The sequence below is a fragment of the Erythrolamprus reginae genome, chromosome 5 (assembly GCF_031021105.1).
Source record: "Erythrolamprus reginae isolate rEryReg1 chromosome 5, rEryReg1.hap1, whole genome shotgun sequence".
Classification (NCBI taxonomy): domain Eukaryota; kingdom Metazoa; phylum Chordata; class Lepidosauria; order Squamata; family Dipsadidae; genus Erythrolamprus; species Erythrolamprus reginae.
Window position 1 is genome coordinate 101,465,022 of NC_091954.1, and position 20,727 is coordinate 101,485,748.

The window sequence follows — 20,727 nt, forward strand, 5'->3', positions numbered from 1 at the left end:
CTGTGGCAGGTTAGGGGCGGAAAATTGGGTGGTTTAGCAACCGCGCGTTCTCCCTTGGGCATCTTTGGGGATGATTGACAGGTTCTCTGCAAGCTCATGGAGGGAGTTTCTGCCTGAGCAGCTGGGGGGAACCTGTCTTTGGGTCCTGCACCTTTAATTCCCCGATTCGGGTTAGCCGGTGGGACCCCCCTCATGCACAGCATGGCAGAAAAGGTCACAGGTGACGGCCTGGCCCTCACCTGGACCTTGCATCGAGATACGCCCATGTGTTGCCCAGGAATGTTTACTGGCATAACGTCATTTCCGCCCCGGAAGTATTTGTTTGACCCTGCAGGTCCAGTTCCGGGTCATAGTTGTTTATGCTAATTTATGCAAAGTATTTGAATAAATTATGCAAATTTATGTTAATAAAAATGACCCAATTTTAAATCCAGCTCTGGTGTCCGTGTCGTTACTCCGTCTCTCCAGCAATGACAGCGCCGGACTTACCCGGCAGGCAGGCTTTGCTGGAGGGACCGGGAGACACGGTCCCTCATGGCGGCCGCCATCTTGGATCCCGGGCGAAGTCTCGCGATGCGAGACTTCGCTCGGGAGATCGGGGCCTGATTGGCCAGGCCCCTGATTGGTCCGGGCGGGGCCTGCTTGCCCTATATAAGGGCGAGCAGGCCCGGGGCTCTTCCTTTTCGCCCGGACCAAGCTACAAAGCAGACACCCGCCCGCCCTCCACTATTTTGCAGTGTGCTTAGGGGTCGCCCTTAGGGGGCCGAATGGGAATTTTTTGCAGTTCTGCCTCTTAGCTGAGCTGTTTTTTCGCCCATTCCACACTGGGGTGATGGCTGTGCGGTTAGGGGGTGCTTGCATTAATTAGGTTAATTGGCTTACCTTTGGTCATTTGGGTAGGCAGGTTAGGGGCGGAAAATTGGGTGGTTTAGCAACCGCGCGTTCTCCCTTGGGCATCTTTGGGGATGATTGACAGGTTCTCTGCAAGCTCATGGAGGGAGTTTCTGCCTGAGCAGCTGGGGGGAACCTGTCTTTGGGTCCTGCACCTTTAATTCCCCGATTCGGGTTAGCCGGTGGGACCCCCCTCATGCACAGCATGGCAGAAAAGGTCACAGGTGACGGCCTGGCCCTCACCTGGACCTTGCATCGAGATACGCCCATGTGTTGCCCAGGAATGTTTACTGGCATAACGTCATTTCCGCCCCGGAAGTATTTGTTTGACCCTGCAGGTCCAGTTCCGGGTCATAGTTGTTTATGCTAATTTATGCAAAGTATTTGAATAAATTATGCAAATTTATGTTAATAAAAATGACCCAATTTTAAATCCAGCTCTGGTGTCCGTGTCGTTACTCCGTCTCTCCAGCAATACTGTACTTATCTGTATTTGCTTTACCTATTTATCCCACTCAACTGCAGAGCCTATGAGTAATTAAACTATTCACTAACATTCTTCCAGATAGGTAACAAAAGCAGCAAAAGGGTTCAAACAATTAGCACCGTCTTAAAGTCTTGGCTTTTAACTCATTGGTCTCCCCCAGCTCTCGCTAATGCAGTTTTGACAATTTGCATGGGACTATTCCTCTCTTTCAGAATCACTTTCTGGAAGTGTACAAGAACTTTTTAATAAGCAAAACTTTCTGCCCTCTGAATAAAAATAACCCTACATAAAAATGAATTTATTTATTTGTTTGTTTGTTTGTGTTGGAAGGGTCCCTTTGGGTCTTTCTAGTCCAACTTCCTGCTGGTGCAGGAAGAACCTACACCATGCCTTCCATCCCCTGTCCTATTGCTCTCCTATATCTCCTATATCTTTCTTCTATTCCTATATCTCTTTTTCTACTCTTTCATTGATATATTTTATTCCTAGATCTTCTCTTCTCTTCTTTCTTAGATATACAGTGTTCCCTCGGTTTTCGCAGGTTTGAACTTCGCGAATAGCCTATACCACGGTTTTTCAAAAAATATTAATTAAAAAAAACTTCACGGGTTTTTTCTATACCACGTTTTTTTCCGCCCTATGATGTCATACGTCATCGCCAAACTAATAATTTTTGCAAATAAATAACAAAAAAAATTGTTAATAAATAATTATGTTTATAAATATCAGGATCACTTCTTATTCAATGGTGAGTACCAGTAATAATGGTGAGTAAATGGTTGTTAAGGGAATGGGAAATGATAATTTAGGGGTTTAAAGTGTTAAGGGATGGCTTGTGATACTGTCCATAGCCAAAAATGGTGTATTTACTTCCGTATCTCTACTTCGCGGAAGGATTATTACAAGAGAAAATGAGGCCACCTGTGGTTGGGTGGGGCTGCTGTAATACGTGCTACAGATAAAAGTGCAGCCTGGTGTGTTAGCCTCATGGCAGTTTATCTGATTCATTGTTTCGTCAAGATTGTGGTGGTTTGCTATTCAGGATTGTGTGTGTGGACTTTCTGGACTTTAGAATTGGACTCAATTTCCCAGTTATTGGGTGAGCAATTGGATTGCTTTTCACCTGTGCCTTGTGTGTACCAGAAAATCCCTTTGACATTTAAAAAGGGAGCTGTTTCTGTTTTTCTGTTTATAAAAACTTTTGGGTTTTCCTTTTATAATGTGGTGTGTGTCTTCCTGGACTAATTACCCTGTAATTACGGGCGGTTGAAACACGCCGGCAGAACAATTCGGCATGTTGAAAGTTTGTAATCAAGTAACCTGGTTATATTTTAAACCAAATAATAAACCACAGACAACACTACTGTACAAGAGAACCGGATGAGGCTATCGGGGAGACAGCCCAGGGGGGGGGGGATATGTAAAGCCTTGTGTGTGTATTGTTGTGTATATGTCATTTATATGTAAATAAAAATTATTTTAAAATAGAAAATGTCACTCAACATCCTTTCCTTGCTGTACATTTAAAAAGAAATTCCCTCTTTCATTAAATTGAATCAGAGGGGTGGGGGGTGGGGGGGAGCTGAATTTTTCAGCATTCCCTGTCCCCCTTTCTCCAAAAGAGCCTACTGAACACTCAATAGGTGTACAAAATAATGGCATTGATTTGAATAAAGGGGATAAAGATTAGATCCAAGCAGGTGGTAGACAAACAGCGAGAGCTTTCAAAACCAACCACAGTATCCTTTATTGCAAAACAGCAATGAAAATAGAAATAGAAGCTTTGACTAACTGCTTAGGCCTTCCTTAGGAGATCACCCCGCTATCTGATAAGCTTTGAGATGAGAAGGCAGGGTGGTTTTTTTAAAGAGGAAGAGGAAACAAAGAACACAGATGTACACCCTGAGCTTAAAGCTAAATAATTCCGCCCACTTGCCACAAAGAAAAGCAGAAATTACTAACTAGGGCATATCTAGCTACAATTAATACATTTTGTACCCTAAAAGCATTCCAAGGAGCACACACACAAAAAAAAGGTCAGATCTGGTTCACTCACACCAGAATTTTTCAAAGAAGGCACAGTGATTTGGTGGGTCTTTATGCATGCATATGAATGCAAACATCCACTGCAAGCGAAAAGCTTTTTTGCATTGAACAATGGACAAATCCAGCCTTGTGTTTTACCCTCTCCCCCACCACCATCATTTCGGTATTAATTTAAGCTGTGAAATTAACACGAGATGAATTTTAAAGAGATTCACCCAGCAAATTCATATGAAAGAGATACACCGCCAACAATGTGCTCCCATTCATTTTTTTAAAATTCAAATTAAGCTGCATTATAGGGAGCCAAGAATATATACATGTGTCAAATGTACTGCAAGGTAGCAGATGTTTCTACTTCTTATGAACAATTAATTCTTGAGCCAGAATAATATTGTCCTTCTTGGTCCCGTCAGCTAAACAGTGTTGGCTGGCGGGCTCGCCGGGGAGAGCCTTCTCTGTGGCTGCCCCGATCTCTGGAACCAATTATCTCCAGAGGTCAGGATTGCCCACATCCTATTGGCCTCCCGAAAAGCAGTTATGACCTGGCTTTTCCGGCAGGCCTGGGACCACTGAGATCGTGGTTATAATCAGTGAATTCCGGCCATGGAATGATATGTATGGGTTTTAATTGTTTTAATGCTTAAAACTATTGTAAATATTTTATTCTGTTGTTAAATCGCCCAGAGTCCTTTGGGAGTTGGTCGCATAATTTTAATTAATAAAATAATTAAAATTAAAATTAAAATTAAAATTAAAATTAAAATTAAAATTAAAATTAAAATTAAAATTAAAATTAAAATTAAAATTAAAATTAAAATTAAAGTTAAAATTAAAATTAAAATTAAAATTAAAATCAAAATCAAAATCAAAATTATGCAAGTCAGTTGAGCCCGACACATCAACTCATGGCTTAGCACAGCTACAACAACTTCACGTATTCCTCGACGTACGGTCACAATGGAGCCCCAAATTTTTGTTGCTAAATGAGACTTATGTCAAGTGAGTTTTGCCTCATTTTAGTCTTCCTTGCTGCAGATGTTAAGTGAATCACTGTATGGTTAAGTTAGCAATGTAGTGGTTAAATGAATCTGGCTTCCCCATTGATTTTGCTTGTCAGAAGTGTATAAGAGGGGAACAGATATTGCAAACCGTCACAAATAGGAGCAAGCTGCTAAGCATCTGAATATTGATCACATGACCATGGGAATATTGTAATGGTCATAAATGTGAAAAACATTAAAATCTCTTTGTTCAGCCAGCACCATTGTAACTTGAAACCAGGGTGGGTTCCTTCTAGTTTGGACATTCTGTCTGTGCTGGTCTGCACTTGCCGCCATCTTTTTTTTCTTTATTTCCGGGCGCTTTTCCTATGCTTTGATGGCTTCTGCTCGATCTGCGCTTTGAAAAAAGTCCTCCCGCCTGCCCCTTTATTTCTTCCGCTGAAGCACAGCTGATCAGCTCTCAGCTGTGTTTCGGGCTGAATCCACTGTCCTGAGCATGCGTGGAAGCGAAATTGCTTGTGAGAAGATGCGTGAAATGTCGCGATGAGAACTGATAGCAAAGGTAAGTGGAACTCATCCCTGCTTCAAACGGTCACTAAATGAACTGTTGAAAAGGACTACCATAGAAACATAGAAGTCTGACGGCAGAAAAAGACCTCATGGTCCATCTAGTCTGCCCTTATACTATTTTTTGTATTTTATCTTAGGATGGATATATGTTTATCCCAGGCATGTTTAAATTCAGTTACTGTGGATTTATCTACCATGTCTGCTGGAAGTTTGTTCCAAGGATCTACTACTCTTTCAGTAAAATAATATTTTCTCATGTTGCTTTTGATCTTTCCCCCAATTAACTTCAGATTGTGACCCCTTGTTCTTGTGTTCACTTTCCTATTAAAAACACTTCCCTCCTGGACCTTATTTAACCCTTTAATATATTTAAATGTTTCGATCATGTCCCCCCTTTTCCTTCTGTCCTCCAGACTATACAGATTGAGTTCATTAAGTCTTTCCTGATACGTTTTATGCTTAAGACCTTCCACCATTCTTGTAGCCCGTCTTTGGACCCGTTCAATTTTGTCAATATCTTTTTGTAGGTGAGGTCTCCAGAACTGAACACAGTATTCCAAATGTGGTCTCACCAGCATTCTATATAGCGGGATCATAATCTCCCTCTTCCTGCTTGTTATACCTCTAGCTATGCAGCCAAGCATCCTACTTCCTTTCCCTACCGCCTGACTGCACTGTTCACCCATTTTGAGACTGTCAGAAATCATTACCCCTAAATCCTTTTCTTTTGAAGTATTTGCTAACACAGAACTGCCAATACAATACTCAGATTGAGGATTCCTTTTCCCCAAGTGCATTATTTTACATTTGGAAACATTAAACTGCAGTTTCCATTGCTTTGACCATTTATCTAGTAAAGCTAAATCATTTACCATATTACAGACCCCTCCAGGAATATCAACCCTATTGCACACTTTAGAGTCATCGGCAAATAGGCAAACCTTCCCTACCAAACCTTCCCCTGTCACTCACAAACATATTAAAAAGAATAGGACCCAGAACAGACCCTTGTGGCACACCACTTGTAACCTGACTCTGCTCAGAATATTCGCCATTAACAATAACTCTCTGATGTCTATGCTTCAGCCAGCTGCAAATCCATTGAACTATCCAGGGATTAAGTCCAATCTTCACTAATTTATCTATCAGCTCTTTATGTGGAACCATATCAAAGGCTTTGCTGAAGTCCAGGTAGGCAATATCCACGGCACCACCTTCATCCAACACCTTTGTGACATAGTCAAAGAAATCAATGAGATTAGTCTGACATGATTTGCCTTCAGTAAAGCCATGCTGATTTGGGTCTAATAAGTTATTGTTTTTTAGGTGCTGATTTATCCTCTTTTTGAGTAGAGTCTCCATCATTTTAACTACAACTGATGTCAAGCTAACTGGCCTGTAGTTACCAGCTTCTTCTCTACTGCCCTTCTTGTGGATAGGCACAACACTGGCCATTCTCCAATCCTCAGGAACTTCTCCTGTTAACAAGGATTGGTTAAACAAATCAGTCAGGGGGGTAGTAACCTGTATTAATCATCCGAAAACTCATGTAGCATTTCAGGTTTTTCCTTAATCGAAGAGACTAGTTTTTAGGTAACCAATCCTTGGAATTGTTCCAAGGTTTCTCAACTTTCTTCTGGTAGATGAAATCCACCCATCTTAAATTTGTTGACATTGAGAAATAGCGACCTAGTTGTCCTACTTTTTAAGCAATGGTTATTATTTTAGCAAAAGGGGAATCCATAATCTTTAAATAGCAAAAAGGAAGTGTTGGGACATCACCATGTGACTCTATCAGAGGCCTTCTTTCTTACTTTTTCAGAAACACCAACAAATGTGACATTACATATCCATTGCTGAAGATGACTCAGACACCAGGAACAAGGTCAGGCTTCCCTTTGCAATAATGACTTAGCTATACATAATACAACAGAGCATGGACTAAATCTTTATTGTAACTCATGGCAAACCACTGATGGTCTCAAATGCTGATTCTTAGCCCTTACAATCCTCCCTGAAATTCATATCTGACATCCTGTCCAGGATGGCGCAGTGGTTAACCTTAAAAACCTTTACATCATGGTAGTGAGATAAGCAACTATATAAATTTAATAAATAAAGAAACAAAGAAACAAAAGGAATTCAAAATGTCACCTGGCAGCATTAAAAATAAAACTCTGAAAAATACTACTGAATTTAACTCACTACAGTATATCCAAATAGGCTTTTAGGCTTTAATATTATTGTAGCAAATTTTTTTTTGCCTGAACATCAATTAATCTCGGTTGTTGAAGCCTAAACACAGATTAGCTGCGAAAATACAAATATTTCTGTCTTGACAACCCCTTTAACATTTTTTTTAAAAAAATATATTTTTATTGGTTTGCACATTTAAGAATAACATAAAACAAACATAAAGCGGTGCACAGTGCATGTGCCCATCACCCAACTGACAAATCCACCACCACCACCAATTGCGGGGGGTTCAAATATTTACTAGTTTATATTCTTTTATTTCCTTAGCTCTACTTTGCATTTGTTTACTATTAAAAGAGTGATTGGAGTTTATTTTTCACATTTTCGTCACAAATTCTACTCAACATATAATCTTTCACCTTATTCCATCGTACCATCAGCTTCTCCAATTTATTTTCATCAAAATTGTTTAATCTTATTTCCATGATTTCAAAATTTAACATTTTTGTTAATGACAAATGTACTGCTTCTAATATTTAAAATATTTTTAAAGTGTACTTAGATAAGTTGAAGCTTGAGCAAGAAGTGAAATGGAAAGTAAATAAATATACAAAGACCATCATATAAACATTAGTAAATATTTTTATTGTGCTTTTTGCAAGAAACATTAAGCTTTCTAAAAGGATGTGTCACATTTTCCAACTACTAATCAGTAGTTATTAGTACTAACCAATACTTAAAACTAGGTCAACACCATAGTTATGTCAACAAAAAGAAACCATTTAGACATCACTCTGCATTGAGCAAATCAAGGCAAATGGTTTCAAAATTCAGCATTGTAAGGGGGAGAGGCAGCTCCTCAGAATAAATATTTCCTGTGCCAATCACTTTTCATAAAACATTTTTGGCAAATTATAATTTTAGCAAAGGCCTGATGTTATTTTGGAAATTCACACTCCCAAAAACGTCTAGAAATTTTTGTTCCAGTCTTGGTTCAGTGGCAAATTTTGAACATGCTCATTGAAGAGATGAGCACACAGCAGTACAAGAATAGAAAAAGCAGATTTTTAGAATAAATATTTCCTTCCTACTGCTAATTCTATTTTTTTCCTTTGATTTGGGGAACAGGAAAAAAGGAAGAAAGTTAATGTTTAAATACAGGAGTACAAAAAAATACATGGCAGCTTCAGTTGTACGTACCATTTCCAATTTTAACAATAGCAACAATAGAGTTGAAAGGGACCTTGGAGGTCTTCTAGTCCAACCCCCTGCTTCAGCAGGAAACCCTACACTATTTCAGACAGGAAGTTATCCAACATCTTTAAAACTTCCAGTGTTGGAGCATTCACACACAACTTCTGGAGGCAAGCTGTTCCACTGATTAATTCTTCTGTCAGGAAATTTCTCCTTAGTTCTAAGTCGCTTCTCTCCTTGTTCAACTTCCACCCATTGCTTCTTGTTCTACCCTCAGGTGCTTTGGAGAATAGCCTGACTCCCTTTTCTTTGTGGCAACCCCTGAGATATTGGAACACTGCTATGATGTCTCCAATGGTCATTCTTTTCATTAAACTAGCCATGTAGAGTAATTGTTAACCCTGGCTTCTGCCATGCAACATCCTTCAGCAGGACTGGATTACAAACTCATTATCCCCAACTACCTGGCCATGGCAATGGATATTCTAAAACCAAGCCTACCAGTTTGACAAAGCTTCTTTAATACCTTCACACTAAAGCTGATAAAAGCTGATATTGTATTGGCACTTCTGTGCTAGCAAAAACTTCAGAAGAGAAGGATTTAGGGGTAGTGATTTCTGACAGTCTCAAAATGGGTGAACAGTGCAGTCAAGCGGTAGGGAAAGCAAGTAGGATGCTTGGCTGCATAGCTAGAGGCATAACAAGCAGGAAGAGGGAGATTATGATCCCGCTATATAGAGTGCTGGTGAGACCACATTTGGAGTACAGTACTGTGTTCAGTTCTGGAGACCTCACCTACAAAAAGATATTGACAAAATTGAACGGGTCCAAAGACGGGCTACAAGAATGGTGGAAGGTCTTAAGCATAAAACGTATCAGGAAAGACTTAAGGAACTCAATCTGTATAGTCTGGAGGACAGAAGGAAAAGGGGGGACATGATCGAAACATTTAAATATGTTAAAGGGTTAAATAAGGTCCAGGAGGGAAGTGTTTTTAATAGGAAAGTGAACACAAGAACAAGGGGACACAATCTGAAGTTAGTTGGGGGAAAGATCAAAAGCAACATGAGAAAATATTATTTTACTGAAAGAGTAGTAGATCCTTGGAACAAACTTCCAGCAGACGTGGTTGGTAAATCCACAGTAACTGAATTTAAACATGCCTGGGATAAACATATATCCATCCTAAGATAAAATACAGAAAATAGTATAAGGGCAGACTAGATGGATCATGAGGTCTTTTTCTGCCATTTGTCTTCTATGTTTCTATGTTTCTATAATCCTGAGTATCGGCTTTCCTCATACTGTAGAAGAGTCAGCTTTGTCTTCTGATAAGGGTTAGAGATGAAATGACTAGAAGGGAATAAGTCATACTGCAGGTTTCCTCAGACTAGCTGGAAAACTGTGAGAGTTTCTCAACCCAGAAGGTGATCTTTATGTTAGTGAAGATTAGTCCTATTGCTTTATGTTTCACTCTTTTCAGAAATATATGGGTTGCCTCTGGGGATCTGTTAAGTCCTTGGAGCTACGACGATGCCTGAAGACTTGACAACTGCAGGGCGTTCCTGATTGGTTGAGACAAAAGTAACCACTCAGCGAGAGAGTGCAGCCCCGCCATTGTTCCGCCCATCGGACAGCACCTATATAAATAACTTTCAGACAGCAAATGTTGTTGTTGTTACCATACGGGAGTTGCCTTCTTCTTGATTGTTACTGTTAGCAATAAAGGTTGTTTTTCTCGCAACCTGCCTAGCTTGTCTGCCTAGTTCTCCATACAGAGCAGGATCTAGCAAATGAAACTATCAACAATGAACCATGGTGTATTGCATCAATTTAGGAACCTTTTCCCCCATCTTCATGAAGTTTGTGTATGCGCTAAATTATGCCAAGAAGAACAGACGTTGCCATGTTCCCTTTCACAATTTTATACTGGGAGGTTGTAAAAAATCTTGAAGAAAATGGAAAGACCTTCAAATTAATAATTCAGAATCCCAAAATAATAAAAGAAGGTTTAGCAAAGGAATGTTTTGCATATAAACCCGTGTATACAGAAGTTGCATCGATCTTACCTTATACACTTGCCCATAAGTCCCATTGCCAACCAGTTCAACCAGTTCAAAGATGCCTGCGGGATCCTGAGAAAAATGAAACACAAGAAAATTAAAGAGAGACCAAACCAGATATTTTAACCTAATCCAAACAATATAAGAGCACTCTTTCACACATGGCGTTCTCAAGATTTATTTTGGTCACCTTTGGAAATGGAGACTGTTTTTTAAAAAAGAAGCCCTGTTTCAATTTTCAATGGCTTTATGTTAAGATATTCGTGAACTGGGAGAGCCAGTGATAACAAGGTTAGCCAATGAATAGGCATAGTAACTGAATCAGCCAATAGGAACTAACCACTTTTGAGTCTGTGCAGAGAATCGAAACTGAAATTTAAGCTTAAGGCTGGGTGTGGCTCCAGTCTCCACTCTGCACTGTCTCCATTCTGTATTATTCCACTCTGAACTCTGCTGTATTGAAACTAGTTGCTGCTTGTATTTTATTTTTAATTGTTGCTACATTGAAGAAGAATTCTGCTGATGGTATTGTAAATATCTATTGTTATGTTTATAAAGAAGTTATTGAATCCAGCTAAATCAGTCATCTATGTGCGCTTCTGGTTTTGACTTTGCAATGAACTTTAACACTTTAGGATACTTTAATTCTCCTTTCCAATAGCTTTACGTAAGGTACATGTAAAGTTTTGGATGGCATGTAACCGATATGTGGTCCAATATCCCGATTGCCACTGACTCACACAAATTTTAAGCTAAATATTCACACTATCAGACACATCAGTTGATCTAATTCCCAACCGAATCCAAATCTCTTTTACAAATGAAATAAAGTTTTAAGAAATCAACAAACTTTGGTTCAAGAATACCGCTTGGGTAATTCATTTTGGCCCTACTCATCTCAAATTGGTCAAGTTGCCTACGTGATTATAATAGGCAAATACTGCAAGAAAAAGAATGATTGTTTGATAATGTTTAGAAGACAGGGCCAGCCACTAGCACAGAGAGAAAAACAATACCCAAACCAATGTCTTAAACGTGCCCTTTAACATCAGTTTAGAGGGCAAAGAAGATTTCTCAAAATGGGAATGGTCAAAACACTTTGGCATAAAGATCGTATGAATGCCATCTGAAGGTTATTTCTATCTGGTCAAGAAAGACCAAAGTACAGTGGTACCTCATCTTACGAACGCCTCTTCTAATGAACTTTTCGAGATACGAACCTGGTGTTTAAGATTTTTTTGCCTCTTCTTCCAAACTATTTTCACCTTACGAACCCAAGCCGCTGCTGCTGGGATGAAGAGGTTTCTTCCCGCCCCCCTTTTTTTGAAGAAAGAAAAGGGAGGGGCGGCTTGGAGGGGGAAAGAGTTTGCATTTAAAAAAGTAGGAGAACAGCGTGCTTGCACAGGCACTGAAAGGGTGTCTTTTGAAGAAAGAAAAGCGAGGGGCACCTCCCTTGCCTTTCTTCCTTCCCACTCACCCTTTAGCCTAGCCTTGCTTCTTCCACCCGCCCCCTTTAGATGCTCCTCCCTGCCCTCTGTTCGCCTCCCTTCTAAAGTTTGGGATTTTCCTGAAGGATTTGCACGCATTATTTGCTTTTACATTGATTCCTATGGGAAACATTGTTTCGTCTTACGAACTTTTCACCTAACGAACCTCCTCCTGGAACCAATTAAGTTCGTATCATGAGGTACCACTGTACACCAGAGAAAACTGAAAAGGAAGTGAAATGTTTCTAGAATCGAAAAGGCTTTCCCCCCCCCATCATAGCAGTAAGTTCCTATTTTCAGACACTTAATGAGAGAGGAAAGTAAGTACAAGGTAAAAAAATAAAAATAACAAAGCAACTATTGTTTGTCAAGCTGCAGATTGTTCAGCTGCATACAGCAAAATGTAGAACACTTATTTTTCAAAAGACCACGGCAGCCAATAAATGTGTTCTTGTATGTCCATCATTGAAAGCAAAATCTAGAGAATTGTTGGCCGTAAGCAACTGAGTTTTTGATAATTGCAATATTTAATTAAGTAGGTAACAAAAACAAAATTCAAAAACAAAGCAAAGGGAAAGGACACATAAACTTATATAAAAGAAATTTTACAGTGAAGGCTGAACTGAAAACATTATTATGAAGACAACAAAAGGCAAAAGAAAAAGAAATGTAAGGAAAAACATTCAAGTACCCTCTTTTTTCCAACCAACCACATTTTTGAAAATGAGGTTGAATAAAGGACTGGCTTAAATGCAACTAGAATTCAGGACTTCTAACAGCCTTAATAGCAAAATATGGAATCACAACAGGAGGCTGTTGCTAGGAGTCATTCTGTGTGGATTTAATTTACAGCAAAAGTGCAAAATGAGCCAATTTTGTTGACCCAGACAGCTAACAAGGAGAACTAGCTTTGGGGGAAAAACAGAAGAGATTTTCAAACAGATAGCAAATCTCTAAGGCAGACATTTGCGAAACAATCCATTTCAGAGACATTGAATTCCAAAAAAGGTCCACTTTCCTCTAACCTGTATTAAAACACCTGGCCATTTTAGGTGTGATTCATCCATTTTTCACACCTAACAATTTGGGCATGCCTTGTATTTATTTCTTTATATATTTCTTTATTTCTTTATTGGATTTATATGCCGCCCCTCTCCGAAGACTCGGGGCGGCTAACAACAATCATAAAACAGCGTACAATAATAATCCAATACTAAAAACGATTTTAAAAAACCCTTAATATAAAAAACCAAACATACATACAGGCATACCATGCATAACATTGTAAAGGCCTAGGGGGAAAGGGAATCTTAATTCCCCCATGCCTGGTGGCAGAGGTGGGTTTTAAGTAGCTTACAAAAGGCAAGGAGGGTGGGGGCAATTCTAATCTTTGGGGGGAGTTTGTTCCATAGGGATGGGGCCGCCACAGAGAAGGCTCTTCCCCTGGGTCCCGCCAAGTGGCATTACCCACAGTCACTCCGTCTTGTCTGGGTTGAGTTTGAGTTTGTTGACACCCATCCAGGGTTCAAATATGGACTTGAACAATGTTTTTTTTTTAATATAATAAGGGTTTTTTAGTTGTTTTTATTAATTGGATTGCTCATGTTGTTTTACCACTGTTGTTAGCCGCCCCGAGTCTGCGGAGAGGGGCGGCATACAAGTCCAATAAATAATAAAAAATAATAATAATAACTGTACCATGTTCTGTATCTGATAACAGCATCTTAAGCAAAAAATCCAGGTCCCATCGATTAGGGGTGTATATCTGGTGGGAACATGGTGTATATATTAGGGGACTCGGTGGCTTAGTGGCTAAGACACTGAGTTTGTTGATCAGAAAGATCAGCAGTTCGACGGTTCGAATCCCTAGAGCCACGTAACAGAGTGAGCTCCCGTTACTTGCCCAAGCTTCTGCCAATCTAGCAGTTTGAAAGCATGTAGAAATGCAAATAGATAAATAGGGACCACCTTTGGTAGGAAGGTAACAGCATTGAGTTATGCCAGCCACATGACCACGTAATTGTCATCAGGCGGCACTGGTCATCAGTGGTCCCGCAGGCTAGATCCAAGCACTCTGCCAGCCAGATTTGGCCCACGGGCTTTGAGTTTGACACAGAATGAACAGAACACCAATTTCAGCATTTACAGTACTTCAGTCTAGCTATAAATAATGAGCTCATCTTCTATAACTAATAATTTATTTATTTATTTATCAGATTTGTATCCCGCCCCTCTCCGTAGACTCGGGGCAGCTAACAACAATAATAAAAAACAGCATATAACAAATCTAATATGTAAAATTATTAAAAACCCTTATTAAAAACCAAACATACACACAAACATACCATGCATAAATTGTATAGGCCTAGGGGGAAGGAATATCTCAATTCCCCCACGCCTGACGACAGAGGTGGGTTTTAAGGAGCTTACAAAAGGCGAGGAGGGTGGGGGCAATTCTGATCTCTGGGGAGAGCTGGTTCCAGAACGTTGGGGCCGCCACAGAGAAGGCTCTTCCCCTGGCCCCAGCCAAACGACATTGTTTAGTTGACGGGACCCGGAGAAGGCCCACTCTGTGGAACCTAACTGGTCACTGGGATTCGTGCGGCAGAAGGCGGTCCCGGAGATATTCTGGTCTGATGCCATGAAGGGCTTTATAGGTCATTACCAACACTTTGAATTGTGACCGGAAACTGATCGGCAACCAATGCAGACTGCAGAGTGTTGGTGTGACATGGGCATATTTAGGGAAGCCCATGATTGCTCTCGCAGCTGCATTCTGCATGATCTGAAGTTTCCAGACACTTTTCAAAGGTAGCCCCATGTAGAACAGTTTCCCACCTTAGCATTTGGTGAGCATTTAAGAACACCTATAGTTGTCTGCTTGGTTCTTCTCAACATGATGAAATAATTCAAAGTTCGTACTGTTCACATCCAGTGATTTTACATTACCCAAGCAGTTGGCCAAAAGTGTTGGCTATAAAGGCCACAACTTTCCCCCCATCAACAGCTATGTCCAATAACTAAGTGATTAAGGTAGTAGCCTAGAAAACCAGGAGACTGAACTCTAGTCTTGCCTTAGGCAAGAAAATTGGCTTGGTATATTTTTGGGTCAATCACCAGTCTAGTTTAGACCTGCATTAATTTGGATTTTTACATTTTATTTCTATTTTACATCGATCTATGTTTGTATCTTACAATTTATATTGTTTACTTAGTATCCTACTATGATTTATGTTGATTGCTTATTAAGTATCCATTACTATCACTAAGTGTTGTTTCTAATGCTTTATGATGAATGTGTTTTTACAATGATTATTATAATGATCTATCACTATTGCTGTACGTACACTGAGAGCTTATGCACCAGAGACAAATTCCTTGTGTGTCTAATCACCCTTAGCCAATAAAGAATTCTAATTCTATTTGTTGCTGTTATCTGATTATTATACACCCCACCCCCGAGTCAATTTTTGCGAGTTGAGTGGCTATGTAAATTTGATGTATAAATAAATGAATAAACAAAAAGATTTCTGTCCATTATTCTGTGTTCTTCTGGCATGACAGAGAACAAATCTTGACCTTCTTCTATGTGCTACCCCTCCAGGCAAGTCACACTTGCTCATATTTTTTTGTCCATGAATGATTGTTAGGTTTACAAAGCCTTTGAGCACAACTCATGGCACAAGTCAAATTACAGAACTAATGATCTTGATACTTTCAGAGCCGAGGAAAGCAGCCATTCCCTTTAGCCTTTCAATGTTAAATGTAAGTTGACATCAGTAACATTTAGTGGACTTCATTCACCAACTCGAGCATGGCTTGAGCTACAGATTCATGACTGAATTGCGGACTTGAGATTCATTGTGGACTTTTCTGTTTGTAGTAATTTTCTGGCAAGGGTCTTGGAGTATTTTTGACCAGCTGGTGTAAGTTTTTTTTAAAAAAGGTACTTTTCCCTAATAACTATGTTATTTTCTTTTAACACTTGTAAAAATTTGGAATTGAGCATTGAATGCAATTTTGCTGAAAAGATTTTTGGGGGCATCCTGCCATTACAATGGCTTTGCCTTCCTCATCAGATGCCTCAACAGTGGAACTAAAGAATAGGCACCTGTGACTATGCAGCAAGATTTCATTAAACGGCTCAAAAAAGCCAATTTGTTCACCCGGTGGTTCATTAAACAATAACTCAAAGAGGCTCTTGTATAGACAGAAGAGACGGAATCCTGAAATAAGTACAGTGCCAAAAATTGCAGGTGTTACCAAGTGAAAAACAGATTGCAACCTTCCCCTATATGCACTCCAAAAAATTAATATAGAACAGAATTCTTTATTGGCCAAATGTGATTGGACACACAAGGAATTTGTCTTCAGTGCATATGCTCTCAGTGTACATAAATGATACATTTGTCAAGAATCACTTAATGATTGTCATAGGGCAGCCTGGAGAGGGTGAAAAAATGGGCCTACCGGACTCACCAGAAATTGGGTAATGGGGTGTTTCTGGGCTCCAGAGGGGCAGGGGAGGCATTTTTTGCCCTCCCTAGGCACTGAATTGTGGGTATGGACAACGGAAAAAAGGTTTGACATCACTGCTATAGACTTACATCATTACTTACATATATCCTCTATAACCTTCATTGTGTATTATTGTGTATTGGATGGATGGATGGATAAAACAAATAAAACAAATAAAATAAAATAAAACAAAGAAATTAAATAAAACAAATAAATTAATAAATTAATAAATTATATAAATATATAAATAAACAAATGAATGAATGAATAGATAGATAGATAGATAAATAAATAAATAAATAAATAAAGGCAAATGTTATATATTGACCAGGGTGGGTTGTTCCCAGTTCAGCCCAGTTCTAAGAACCTGAAGTGCCAGCGGCAGGAGGCTCCGCCCACCCACATTGTGAGCTCCCACGCGAACCAGTACTTAAAGGTTTTAGAACCCACTACTGATATTGACCCCAAAGATGAATAACCTTTAGCGTCACGTCTCCATTCATGCCCCAAATCTCTCTGTTACAGATTCCCGTGAGTTATGGCTGCAGTAACTGATCATACAGTTTGTTAGGATGCAAGCCCTGAAGTAGCCCTAATATATATCCTTTGCTTTATTTTTATTTTTTTTTAAAGACCTCCAAATATAGCTCTAAGCCATTGTTTATCAAAGTTGACAACTTCCCCTCCCAGGATTCCCTAACCAACCTGGCAGTCCACACATCGTAACATTATCAAAAAAATAGCACATTGCACAATGAATCAGAAAATTCTGAAATATTCTATATCATATGTAACCCTCCAAGGTGTCTTATGCGTCTTTCTGCCATTTTTATATCTTCAGGGCAGACTATTTTTCCTCCCCCTCCTTCCTCCCTTCCCAGTTTCCACTGGGAATAAATTCTTCTTTGTCTTCTCTCAGCTTGAAACATATTACACAAAGGGATTAAATAAAGAATTTAATCCGTGCTTTTGCCAATTTATTTTTTTCTTTAGCAGATTTAAAAGAAAAACAAGCAATACCATCTTATTAGCTTTCATTAATTATCTGGCAACATACATATTCTAATAACAGATGTCCATTTAACAGATGCTGGAAAAGTTCTTTTACAAATTTATCTTCATCATTTCAAACCACATTGTAGAAAGATTTTTTAAATAACGTTTGATATTCCCATGATACTTCATCTCTTGCCATCTCTCAAAGTCATGCTGCACTCAGACTGTTTATATTTGGCCATAAAAGAAGCAGTAGCTAAAAGCAATTAAAATGTTTGCTTGCCCAATTCAATTCAATTCAATTTATTAGATTTGTATGCCGCCCCTCTCCGAAGACTCGGGGCGGCTCACAACAACAATAAAAACAGTATAACAATGGAACAAATCTAATAATAAAATTACATTAAAAAAACCCAACAATTTAAAAAACATACAACACATACATAAAATATAAGAAAGCCTGGGGGAGCTGTCTTAATTCCCCCATGCCTGGCGATATAGGTGGGTCTTGAGTAACTTACGAAAGACAAGGAGGGTGGGGGCTGTTGTAGTCTCCGGGGGGGAGTTGATTCCAGAGGGCCGGGGCCGCCACAGAGAAGGCTCTTCCCCTGGGGCCCGCCAAACAACATTGTTTGGTCGACGGGACCCAGAGAAGGCCAACTCTGTGGGACCTTATCGGCCGCTGGGATTCGTGCGGTAGAAGGCGATTCCGGGGGTATTCTGGTCCAATGCCATGAAGGGCTTTAAAGGTCATTACCAACACTTTGAATTGTGACCGGAAACCGATCGGCAGCCAGTGCAGGCCATGGAGTGTTGTAGAAACGTGGGCGAATCTAGGAAGCCGCACGATAGCTCTCGGGGCCGCATTCTGCACGATCTGAAGTTTCCGAACACTTTTCTAAGGTAGCCCCATGTAGAGAGCGTTGCAGTAGTCGAACCTCGAGGTGATAAGGGCATGAGCGACTGTGAGCAATGACTCCCTGTCCAAATAGGGCCGCAACTGGTGCACCAAGCATTATTAAGCTCTATGTATGTGTGACCTTTTTCAACTGTGGAAACCACAAAATTTTAACCCATTCCTGGTAACCTTTTCCTAAACCAGTTAAGATCAGCCACCCTCCAAATTTTCTCCTCAAAATCTACCCTTCCGTTTCCCAAAACTCAATTCTATCCCAAGTCCAAGGACATTGAGTGTGGCCCTTAGTTCCCACAGTAACAAAGATTTTTTTTTCCTCAAACAGAAAACTGAACTCTAATTTCATAGCACAAAATGTGCCAAAATAAATCCAATCAAACTCATTAAATCCAATTCAGATTAACCTTGCCCTAGTTCTGTGGTTGAATAAAAGCTTCCCTTATAAAATACACTTTCTTTTCAATACTGTCATTTACACAGGCACTAAATGAATGGTTATCCATCCAGGACTGCCTTTAGTAAGGTTATAAGAGAAGTTATAAGATCATGTGATCACCATGGACCAGATTACTTATGGGACCGCCTCCTGCCGCATGAATCCCAGCGACCTGTTAGGTCCCACAGAGTCGGCCTTCTCCAGGTCCCGTCAACTAGACAATGTCACTTGGTGGGACCCAGGGGAAGAGCCTTCTCTGTGGGAGCCCCAGCCCTCTGGAACCAACTCCCCCCTCATATTAGAACTGCCCCCACCCTCCTTATATTCCGCAAGAGTCTAAAGATTCATTTATTCTGCCAAGCTTGGGGTCATTAGATTCTACCCCCTAGCCAATGAATGTATAGTGGGCTTGTTTGAATGGGCATGTGTGTATGCTAATAGGCTTTTTTAGTTTCTTAAATGTAATTCTTAATTTTAATTTTAATTAATCATATCTCAGTGTATACTGTTTTTATATGTTGTAAGCCGCCCCAAGTCTTCGGAGAGGGGCAGCATATACATTTAATTAATAATAATAATAATAATAATAATAATAATAATATGGAATTCACTTCCAGAAGAGGTCATGACAGCTGTCAGCCTTCATAGCTTCAAGGCAGAATTAGACAGATTCGTGGATGCCAAGTGCATTGGTGGTTATTGAAATGGATGTCCATGTGCCGCCTCTATGTTGGTTGAGGCAGGCAGGATTCCCTTGAGTACCATTTGTTGGGGGTCAAGGGAAAGGGAGGGTTTTGCTCAAGATCCCATGAACAATTGGTGGGCCACTGTGTGACACAGAATACTGAACTCGATGGGCTTTGGCCTGATTCAGCATGACTCTTCTTAATAATGTGTGAAGTTCCCAATAAGCAAAGTCAATGGGGAAGATCACAAGTTGCAGTCACACGATATCTTGCTTAACACCCATGGTGATTTGCTTAACCACAGCAATAAGATTATTTATTTATTTATTTATTTATTATTTATTATTTAGATTTGTATGCCGCCCCTCTCCGAAGACTCGGGGCGGCTCACAACAGAATAGAACAAATCATAAATAATCAGAAAACTTTAAAATTTATACAAGCTTTAAAAGAACCCCATAAACTAACAGACGCACACACAAACATACCATGCATAAATTAAACATGCCCAGGGGAGGTGTTTCAGTTCCCCCATGCCTGACGGCAGAGGTGGGTTTTAAGGAGTTTATGGAAGGCAGGGAGAGTAGGGGCAGTTCTAATCTCTGGGGGGAGTTGGTTCCAGAGAGTCGGTGCCGCCACAGAGAAGGCTCTTCCCCTGGGGCCCGCCAACCGACATTGTTTAGTTGACGGGACCCGGAGAAGGCCCACTCTGTGGGACCTAATTGGTCGCTGGGATTCGTGCGGCAGTAGGCGGTCTCGGAGATATTCTGGTCCAGTGCCATGAAGGGCTTTAAAGGTCATAACCAACACTTTGAATTGTGACCGGAAATTGATCGGCAGCCAATGCAGACTGCGGAGTGATGGTGAAACATGGGCATACCTGGGTAAGCCCATGACTGCTCTCGCAGCTGCATTCTGCACGATCTGAAGTTTCCGAACACTTTTCAAAGGTAGCCCCATGTAGAGAGTATTACAGTAGTCGAACCTCGAGGTGATGAGGGCATGAGTGACTGTGAGCAATGAGTCCCGGTCCAGATAGGGCCGCAACTGGTGCACCAGGCGAACCTGGGCAAACGCCCCCCTCGCCACAGCTGAGAGATGGTTTTCTAATGTGAGCTGTGGATCGAGGAGGACGCCCAAGTTGCGGACCCTCTCTGAGGGGGTCAATAATTCCCCCCCAGGGTGATGGACGGACAGATGGGATTGTCCTTGGGAGGCAGAACCCACAGCCACTCCGTCT

General features: G+C 40.4%; 1 protein-coding gene across 9 annotated transcripts in view; it reads right to left on the reverse strand.

Annotated features, from left to right (window-relative positions):
* TNIK (TRAF2 and NCK interacting kinase) overlaps positions 1-20,727 on the reverse strand; it is a 420,651-nt gene that overhangs the window by 333,201 nt on the left and 66,723 nt on the right. For all 9 annotated transcript variants that reach the window (XM_070753635.1, XM_070753632.1, XM_070753630.1 and 6 more), the window contains exon 2: positions 10,455-10,520. In XM_070753635.1, coding sequence (XP_070609736.1) covers positions 10,455-10,520 — 66 coding nt within the window. The remainder of the gene's footprint in view (positions 1-10,454; positions 10,521-20,727) is intronic.